The 10620-nt window shown below is 36.5% G+C and overlaps 1 protein-coding gene across 1 annotated transcript; it reads left to right on the top strand.

Annotated features, from left to right (window-relative positions):
- The first annotated feature begins 3369 nt into the window (after window positions 1-3369).
- Window positions 3370-9734, top strand: LOC117100440. The gene is made up of 3 exons (XM_033240138.1): window positions 3370-4943; window positions 5435-5559; window positions 6131-9734. Exons 1-3 carry the CDS (start codon window positions 3382-3384, stop codon window positions 8512-8514), a joined length of 4071 nt encoding a protein of 1356 aa, XP_033096029.1. The 5' UTR covers window positions 3370-3381; the 3' UTR covers window positions 8515-9734.
- Window positions 9735-10620: the final 886 nt, after the last annotated feature.

The raw sequence follows: 10620 nt of genomic DNA on the forward strand, positions 1-10620 counted from the left end.
CACCCGATCTAGTACCCTAACCGTATCATCGAACCCCCATTTATCTTCGCATCCCTCACCAGCACCACCCCTCCCCCATTTAAAGACTCCACGCAACTGCTGTTCATGATATTTGTATTTATGTTAAATTACATTACTGAATTTACTGTACTGATATGTACTTTAAAAAAATAAAAGAGGCTTAAGGTCTGTGACTTTAATTACAAATATCGAAATGCACGTCATCGTGTCGGGATTCAATATTTCGACATTAATTATGTCGCCTGATAATGAAATAATTAATGTCGAAATATTGAATCCCGACACGATGGCATTTCGATACTTGGAGTATGTATTATACTATCTTAATCTTATCTGAGATTAATCAATGGACCTTTCGGTTAATTACAAACGTGAGCGCCCCGAGTAGATGAATTAAAAATTCGCCAACGGCGAGTGGAGATACCTTTTGGCGAAGAAAGAAAAACATTTTATCGTTCGCCAAAACTGGCGAAAGCAAATTTTCATATACTGTAAACAAATTTAATCTTCGAACAGCGGAAATATCACCTCGCTAAGCGAACCTATTTCACCGCATGTTCAGTACAGATTTACAGACACTGTCAAGTTGATGTGGAAAATCCCACAGAGATAAATCGTTCTGGACATGCGTATGACACGCATGAGCAGTTTTGAAGCAAACATTCCGATCAGTACCTGTAAAAATCCGTTCCACGCTACGAGAGATCGCTAAAAGTTCGTTATTTAAAACAATAGTTATTATATTACTTAAAATAATACATATATTCCGAAAATTCGAATCTCTCCTAATTCCAAACACAAAAATCAGCTTCTTAACGCCGTACTACTCAATTATATGCTTTCGCCGCCCATGATTACGGAGGAAATTTGTAGAGAATGAAATTTCAATTTGTCAGATTTATTTATATTTATCTCTAAAATGTCACGCACTATGAAACTTTGGGCGATCTGATGTCATCCCAATCAAAGCACGCGTTTGCACGCCACCACCGCACCCCTCGAAAAAAAAATAAACAATTGGCGGGCAGGGTTTGGGAGGCGCGGTCTCTCCCTCGGGAAAGGTCATCGGGACGACGAAAATGTGTTGTGTTTAGAAAACAGTTTTGAGTTTAGAAAACAGTTTTGTTGTGTTTTGAGAGTACAGAAGACTGAAAATGCATGTCAAACGATATAAAAACATCAATTTTATTGATAATTACATTTGATATGCTGTAGAGTAAAACAAGAGGTAGGGCCTACTGTACTGTACAAAACAGCCTATACTTGAAATAGCAGTCGCTTGTAATGTAATTTTCCTACCTGCCAACGCCAACGCAGCAGCCCCACTCCTCTGTAAGTACATACTCCATCCAGACCAGTTCCTAAACAGTGGTGTTCAGAAAACCCTGTGAATTCGGTTCCTGTTTTGCATTTACTAGAGATGTTGTTGGCCCCAAAATTAAGGTAGAGCGCTTAAAAAAAATGTTATTATGTTATTTGTGGCCAACGATAAAATAACCTTCAAATTCACATTGTCGTAAGTGCATAGTGCTGCGGTAACTATGGCTCTTCTCTTGGATTCTAAATCAAGAGATCCGTCAGAAGTTTCCGGATTTAAGTCTGAGGCTGGGTAGCATATTTTTTTGTGTTCAGGCAAGGCGCTTATTTGCACCAATCCTCTCCATCCAGGGGTAGTTAAATTGGTACCGTACCTGACTTGTGTGCTTGCTACTGCACTAAATACGGCTGCAAATCGAACCTTGTGTTTTATGGCATACCGTATTGATCAAACGACCAGGGGTAGGCAGGGGCGGATTTGGGGGGGGGGGGGGCGGCCCGGCCCCGGACCCCCTTTCGGGAGGTAAAAAAAGAAAAAAAAGAGAGCAAAAGAAAAAAACGATGGCCAAGTATGCCTCAAATGTTATGTTCGGGCGTCTAGAACACAAAAATTTCGCGGGGGCATGCCCCCGGACTCCTTACGACAGTGTTGTCTCAATCGGCCCAACTTTCGGCCCCCTTCCGACCCCCCATCCCTTTGGACATATCTGGATCCGCCCCTGGTAGGCCTCATAAAATATGCATTAATATGACGTATTTGCAATAGGCCTATATATGCATAAAAAATATATTATCATTTAGGCTTGTAAGTCACCTGATTGAAAAGGTTAGCTGCGGCAACGTCATGGATATGATCTGTACTCTCTTGTTACGTTTACCTTTCTGTGTCTGAGAGTGATAGTACTTCGCGTCTAATCTCGATTTTGGAAAATTCCCACAATTCAAAATGAACTTGTTTGGTTGTATTGCATCACCCCTTACCGGTATTGTTGTTGCAATCACCATGATACCTGGTCACCTCTAATGACTCCGATGTTATGGTAATATGTAGGCCTATTTATTCTTGGAGTCCTTTAATAAAAAAAAAACAAAAAAAAAACAGCAACACAACTGATTTCGAGTCAAGCAACATGTTCTTCATAAATATGGTTTAATAAAAGTATGGATAAATATGGATTGATAAAACCTTTCATGGATACATAATTGGCCCTTTGAAGATCGCTGACAATCAGCAGTCTACATGGCAGTCACGACAAACTTTTCAACAGCACAGTTATGAAAACTCGATTACTGTCTGGTTTACGTTTATAATTTCTGTATTACAGAAAAATCTATAAGTAATAGTTTAAGTTTTATTATGATAATCGAGAATATAGAGGTGGTGGTGGGTGGAGAGGGTCCGACTGGCATGAAGTTGTTTTTTCACCTCTGTTCATCCATGAATTCAGTATAAAAATGAATGTAAGTTCTAAGTACGGTAATAATATTGTTGGATGAATACCGAAAACTGAGTGTCAAATTGTTGGATGGATAACGATATCAAATGCCGCAATCTTAATAATGTTGGAAAATTCACTACACAACTTCTGTTGGCTGGTTTTCCGACACAAAGAGAAAGACGAAACGTTGTGGGCATTCACAAGGCATTCATGTCAAACAGTTTGGGTACTTTTAGGTTGGACCTTATACAATCTTCATTACAAATGTTTGTTTATGCTGCATACCCTGTAGAAGTTACCATATGTGACATGCACTCGATTAAGTCGCAAAACTGTTCTAATTCTGTCTTTGTTGATCGTTCTGTCCATATATATAAGTGGATACTTGTAGGTTATCTGCGGTGTAATGAAATATATTATTGAGGAGCTGAGTATGTAAATTCAATAGTCAATAGTTACTTTATTTTATTTATTTATTTATTTTATTTCAGTGATTGGACAATAATAAGACTCATTATCCTTCTGAGTTGAAATTCTTGCAGTTTGATACGCACTACCTTATTTACTTGATCTCAATTGTTTCTTTCAGGATCAAAGTACGATCATGGTGGACTCAGACTACATGTTGGCAACGGATCACATTGGTCAATCGGATGAGCAGTTTGCATTCATCGGGAGAGAAACAGAAATAGAAAATATTAAAGAGATTTTAATGAACGCTGTGCTCTCTAGAAAAAATGACGTTAAAAAACCAGTAGCACAGCTCGTACTTATCACAGGTGAACCAATGATCGGTAAGACACGTCTTTCGAAAGAAATTGGTCACCAGTTTGTAAGAGATTGCTACAATTCAGGAAAGCGAATTGACGCCTATTTCATCGAACTGCAGAAAGTAACAGATTTCAGTATAGTACTTGTTCGATTGTCCACAGCTCTCGGAATTCCACCATGTTCTGTATACGACTTGCTAGACGTTTTAGCAAAACACTCGTGTTTAATAATATTCGATTCAGCAGAGCATCTATCAGTTGATACGTCTGCTGAGTTGCAGACGCAATTTTTAGACTTCTGTGAAAGACTCGTCAACAATAAAATCTTCCTCATAATAACGTCTCGATTTCGATACAGATTGTTAAAAATTCGTGCGAAGATGTACCACCATCGTCTGAAATCATTGAGTCTCGTTGAGTCTATTTATCTATTGAAGTCAATTGCAGTAAATGTACACTTCACTGACGAAACAGATGAAACGATTGCTAAATATTGTGCAGGGATCCCCCTTGCTTTGGCAATTGCTGCCACTGAACTTCAAGATTATTCTTACACTCCAAAAGAACTTGTGGAATTGCTGAAAAACGATCGTTTAGAAACATTAAGCGCTGAAAATTCCAGTCAAGAAGAACAAGTTCGTCGTGTGATTAAGTCTTCTGTCGATAAGTTGAAATATATAAGACAAGAGTACGTTAAACTGTCGTACATCCCTTCTTCATTTAACGCCGATGCTGTAGCCTATATACTTGATATTCATGACAGCAAAGCAGCTCTGGCTAAAAGGGACGTCCTTATTCCATTGACAACACGTTCACTTGTCGCTAAAGACACTTTGCGTGATCGCTTTGATATACATGATTTTTTACGTGAATATCTATCCGATGAATTAGTTTTGCTCCCATTAGAACAAAAGATATGTCTACGTAATCGTTATTGCGTGTTTTATGGAAAATTACTCCAAGCGTTAGCACCGGTCGTTGAAGTCGATTCGTGCAAGAATCTTCCGTTATTCACTATAGAGATTGTAAACATTCAAAAACTTTTATACGAAGCTACTTTGTGTCCCACGGAAGATTACGATCTATTTCTCGACATTGCCTGTAAAGCAGAATACCTTATTATTAACTTTCTTCCACGTAGAGAATCAGTTGAGTTTTACGCGGCCTGTGTTCGGGCGGCCGAGAGTCGACAGAAGAAAAAACATCTTGGACTTATGTTGTCATCGTACGGTCAAGCACTCAACTTCACTAAATCAGACTGGAAGGTAGCACAAGAGCAGTACGAAGAAGCGCTTGGCTACCTAGCTCCATTCGGAGATAGTGTTGATCTGGCATGGCTGTTAAATCACATTGGTTGGAATTTGCACATGCAAGGACTCAGGCTAAAAGCTTTCAAGTAATTTAACATACTTTGATTTAAACAACTAGCATGATAAAGACAGTATAGCTAGGAACGAATCAAGCGGCACATATTGAACATTTCCATCTAGGTAGAAGGTGGAAATACAAAATTCTAGATATAGTTTCACGCAGGTCTTTCAGATGAGATTTTAAATAACATGGTATTAGGCCGTCTTGTTCATACCATCATGTTTTCTGTGATGTGACCACATGTGTCATACACACCCATATATGGGCAAACCAAAGGTAGACATATTTGTCACAAAATTGCGATTATGTGTCAGAATTTAAAAGGAATCTGGAGGAAGCCTTATCTTCTTAGTGTAGGCTACAACTACAAGATACATTTCTTTTTTGTTATAAGCAAAACGATACTAGTACCTCAGTTGATAAAGGGTGCACGTTATTCAATACAGTATTTTGAAATATTTCTACCAGCCTACTAACTTTACATAATGTTTTTTTTTTTCTTATTCTTTTTAATAGATATTTTACTGACGCTGAAAAAACCTTAATGCGAATGAGTGAAGATGACAGGAAACAAGACAATCGATGGAAAAGGATCCTAGCTTCTGTCTGGTCGTGTTTGGGAATTTCATATGTTGTACTCGGTAAGTCTATGACCCATGTGTCGTTAGGGCTAAGTCGACATAGTGACGCCAGGCAAAGAATGATAAAAAGCATTCCTTTACTCAGAATTTGCCACAATGCATTTTGTCGTCAAGTGGTTATTATGACGTTGTCGTGTACGCAAATGGTCCCGTGTTCGGGTCGCGGTGGAGATTAAGGATTTTTCAAGTTCAGGTTCAATTTTATTCACAATGCATCATCAAAAATTACAAAAACCAAAATTTAGTTATAAAGTATAGAAAATGCAAATATGTCTGGAAAAAGCCAGATAAGCCCAGAAGGGCTTTAAGCCTGGTTCCACCAGTAAAAGACTGAGAAAATAAAAGTTTTCATAATAAAGTTTGTCATTATCTGATACATTTTTTATTTGCAGTGATAACAATTTTTCTTTATTAATGTAGACCTATTATGAAAGTTTTTGTAGTTGGTTTCTTTTTCAAATATACTATATTATATGTATACGGATTTTGGGATTCATCTAATATGTTTTATCCTTAACTATGTTTGATATATATGGACCTCATAATTGTTTATGGTTATTCTTCTCAACAGATAAACCTGAGCGTGGTATTGAATACCACGAAAAAGTGTTGAAATTGAGAAGGGAACTATGGGGAGATCATCCAACGATTGGAGGAACTTATAACAATATCAGCCTAGCTTACATTAGGATGGGTGACAGAGTTAAAGCTTTATCATATTCAGAGATGGGACTAGAAACCAAAAAGCGTTTTAATCGACAACCAGCCAACGATATTATAGTTTCTTTAAACAATGTCGCAATTAACACATGTTTATATAAAAATGACCCGGCAAAAGCTCACAAGCTTCTAAATGAGTCGTACAAGATGAGGGAATCTTTAGGCCTAGAACATGTCGACACAGCTCTGATCGCTAACAATCGGGGCCGGGTCTACGAATATGAGGGTAAATACCACAAGGCAATGGAACAATATGAAAAAGCCGTGCGAATCAGAGAAAACCTACAAGGTCAACACGAGTCCACGGCAAGAGCATTGTATAACCTAGCATCAATAAAAATTAAATTGAATGACTTGAATGACGCATTGAAGTTCTTTAACAAGTGTTACAATATTCGTAAAAATGTATGTACGGAAAAACACTTGAGTACAGAGTTGGGCGAGGTCATGGAGAGTCTTGGCAAACTCCATGAACAACGAAATGAGAAAAGAGATGCTGAGAAATATTTCATTGAAGCTCTCAATGAATTCTGTAGGTTGAAAGATAAATTTGCAGAGCAAGGTAGAGTTAGTCAAATCGAGAAAATGGATTCTTGTATTGCACGGATTCGTGAATATCTACAAATGATTCAAGGGAGTGTTACAATGATGTTAGACATCGAAGAAAGTCGGAAAGACGGTAATGACAAGGACGACGACGATGAACAAGACCGTAGCGATGTCAATCGATTGAATGGACTGTCATTTAGCAACAGTTGTACAGGCCAGAATAAGTGCGACAACGATGGCTATCATGAAGTATCTGAATTTAAAAGTTCAACTGTTGACAACCGGCCAACTCAAGAGTCGACGGAAGCGTTCATCGATGGTATGGAGAGAAATTATCAAGACAACCAACCACATGACGTGGACACAATAAGCACCGAAAAGCTTTTGGAAAAAAGTGTAGCACCGACCATTACATTCTCATATTATTCGGAAAACAATGGATTAATGGTAAATGATTATCATTTAAAAGGAAAAACGATGCTCGATCAAGATATGCTATCAACTGATTATGATGCTGACGCGTTCCAACCACAGACGCCTGAGTCTGGTTATGAAGACGATATGCCAAAATATACCGATTCGGTTGCCAAAATAGAAGAACCAACAAACGAAACCGATGATGTCGAATTCACTATCCCAAAATGTAAAGAAACACTTGTCAATCAAATCAGCGAGAATTTTAAATCATATTTAATGGCATTGCCAATGAATAGCATGAAAAGAATTATTTTAAAAGCTCATGGTGATAAAGTAGAAGAAACATCTTATACGAACGATGCCTGCAAATCAAAAGAACACACTTTGATTTTGACTCTCAGCGATAATCAAGAATTAGTCCAAACATCCGAGGTTAGATCATTCGATAACGTAAATCAAACACATATCAAGAATAGTGAAATATTTTCAAAAACGGAGGAATGTGGTACACAGACATGTAGTGAAAAGATTTCAGAGAAGACACATCGAGGTGTCCAGGCTAAACCTGGGCTGCTCGACTCTGATGATGGTAGCGATCTTGAAGAAAACCATGTTAGAACTAGCATATCGAGTTGCCCTGAAACTTGTAAAGAAAAGAAAACACTCCGTCAGGAGAAACTGCAACAAAATAAAACAAGACGTAAACGTAACCGTAGAACTAGACCACTCAGGGGACGTATCATGTACAGGGAAGAATTCGAGATAACAAAAAAGTCAGGTCAAAGAACAAAATTACAAGAGATCAAACATTCAAATTACAAAGTTGATCAATTAGGCTTAGATCTAGATGGGCTGAAACTGTTTGGTGGGAAACGCGATAATATGAACAACTGTTCATTCAATGAGCCGCAGAAGAATTGGAACCAGATTGAGAAGCATAGCATCTGTCCCAAAGCTATGGTAGCAGAAAATACAATGTTTTCTAGTATCCATCTGGAGTCTCTGTTACAGACGTGTGGCATTAACTCCGTGGAGATGGCGTCTAAACGTATGCTAAGAAATGGTAGCGCGTCTCGTAATTGCAGCTCCAGTGTGGTTTCATTTGACGAATTCAAGGAGTTTCCTAGGAACAGACCTGCGTATTTTCTGGACGATGATCTCCTTCTTAGTGACAAACAACAGAGGGGTTCACAAATCGTTGTCGATATTATACTTGATCATTACTTGCCCAATGGACCAAACTCTTTGAATTTTGACGACGAAGAATAATAATTTGGCATTGCGGTTGATATTACGGATGTCCCTATCTATTTGTATATTGCATTTATTTTCAAAGCATATTAAACATTTCTATATGACATATTTGCATGTGATACAATTTCGGTAGTCTAAAACATCAATTAGATACTATTACCATATCTAAATTATTAATAATAGTGTACAAAAATTTATGAATATAAAGTAGGCCTAGCATATTACTTAGGGCCTACCATGGTAAGGTACCATATAAGCGCATTTATTGAAACATTGTGTATTTTAATGAAGGCTCGTTAACATAGAAAATAACGCAGAAACTCTTCATAAGGCACAACATCGGAATTTCTGAATAAATACAGGCATAAAATGTATAAAGTAATGCCTGACTTGACAAAGCAAAACAAAAGATAAGAAAATATTTATTAGGAATGAATCTTCTTGAATTAGTTATAATCAGTTTTTAAATTTAAATAAGGATGAATTTTGTTAATCAGAATTTTTGCATCGAAAATACACAAAGGAAATGAAATAGCGAAGTCTCTGGCTATAACATACCGTACGTAATATGTATTGACCAGTAATATTCGCGGATGGTAAGTCAGAACAGTACGAAATTCATTGAATCTTTTTTTTTATGATGATGACCAAAAGATTTGGAAGGAAAATTTTTTAAATATGTCATTATTTTTGCTAAATAATTAAAGTAAGCCTAAACAACTTTAACAGTTGAATTACTTAAATAATTACATTTGGAAGTTAAAGCATCATATAAAGCTGGTTATTACTACGAAAAATTATAAAAAACATAAGAATGAAAATCTGATGAAAAATTTATCGAGTGTGACAAATATACAATAGGCCTATGTCACGGTAATGACAAACATTGAATTCATACATGTACCTTTCTGGCATCAGGCCTACAGTTTTTGTATTTATTAATTATGGTTAATCATTAACATACTATACCATTTGGTAGTGTTACTGTAGGTTATATTTGAATGAAAGTTAGAAATGATAATTGCGAATAATACACAGAAAATGCAATTTAAAGATATTATATGTTAGTGTTGTTGTAGAGTTATATAGAGTTCAGATAAATAAAACTGACAGTTAAAGGGGGAAAGAGGAATAGTGTTCAAAGTAGAATTCTAAAATTTTCAAGTTAAAATTAAAAGTAAAACATTGATGTATAATTACGTTGAGACGGGGTGCATAAAGAGATGACTAGTGTATCTTCGTTTTATGCTTAATGCTTTTATTCTATACAGTAATATCTAATTCTAAACTAGCGTACTCTAGTAAAAGTGTCTGAAGTTACTCAGATGTTGTTGGAATGAGAATAGAAGTGAGAACCATAATTAACTGGCTCATGAGCACTTTAACAAACAAACAAAAATCATAAGAGGTTGTTGTTGTTTCATGTTGTTCAAAACTGTTGATGTTATGTAACAGGAAATGCAGGTAGCAGCTGTGCAGAAATAACTAATAGGATGCTTACAACAATGTTAAGAATTACCGTACTTCAGACTGAAGCTGCTTTTCTAATAACATAGATGTTATGCAACATGGGAAAGCTTCTGCTAAGACGTAATGAGTAACATGCGAGCATTGGAAACCTTAAAGAAACTCAAGAACAATTTCTAGATCCGCCATTATACAAAATTACCATGCCTAGGGCTTGGGCAAATTTGTTTACAGCACTTTGAAATTTTGACCTAAAATACCCTATTTTAAACTATTTAAGATGGGGGTAGGGGAAATAAATTTATGTTTTTGATCACTTTTACATATACTGTGGATATGAAATGTAACAAAAACTTGGCTAAATGGTTACTCATCACTCTCATTTAAAAATTTGATCGGAATGATGACGTCATCATGATAAATTCCAAGATGGCATCCATTAAGGTGGTAAAAACTATGTATTTAATGTAAAAATAATTTTATTGTTATCAAAGAAATACAATCTCGATACAATATTATACATACATACAGCATTAAAAAAAAACATATAGGCCCTATATATAATTAATGAACTAATACAAAGTTAACCCAACGAAAAAACGAAATAGTAAATTTTCCCTTTAAAATACCAATTTTTGGATCGGGGTATGGGAG

This window comes from Anneissia japonica, unplaced genomic scaffold (assembly GCF_011630105.1).
Source record: "Anneissia japonica isolate Jap-2015-1 unplaced genomic scaffold, ASM1163010v1 scaffold1642_len504882_cov181, whole genome shotgun sequence".
Taxonomy (NCBI): Eukaryota; Metazoa; Echinodermata; class Crinoidea; order Comatulida; family Comatulidae; genus Anneissia; species Anneissia japonica.

What these genes read in the sequence shown, in the direction of transcription:
- LOC117100440 (XM_033240138.1), top strand. Translation starts at nt 3,382, where the DNA reads ATGGTGGACTCAGACTACATGTTGGCAACGGATCACATTGGTCAATCG. An exon ending in CTCAGGCTAAAAGCTTTCAA is followed by an intron (nt 4,944 to 5,434) that starts GTAATTTAACAT and finishes TCTTTTTAATAG; the next exon opens with ATATTTTACTGACGCTGAAA. An exon ending in AATTTCATATGTTGTACTCG is followed by an intron (nt 5,560 to 6,130) that starts GTAAGTCTATGA and finishes TCTTCTCAACAG; the next exon opens with ATAAACCTGAGCGTGGTATT.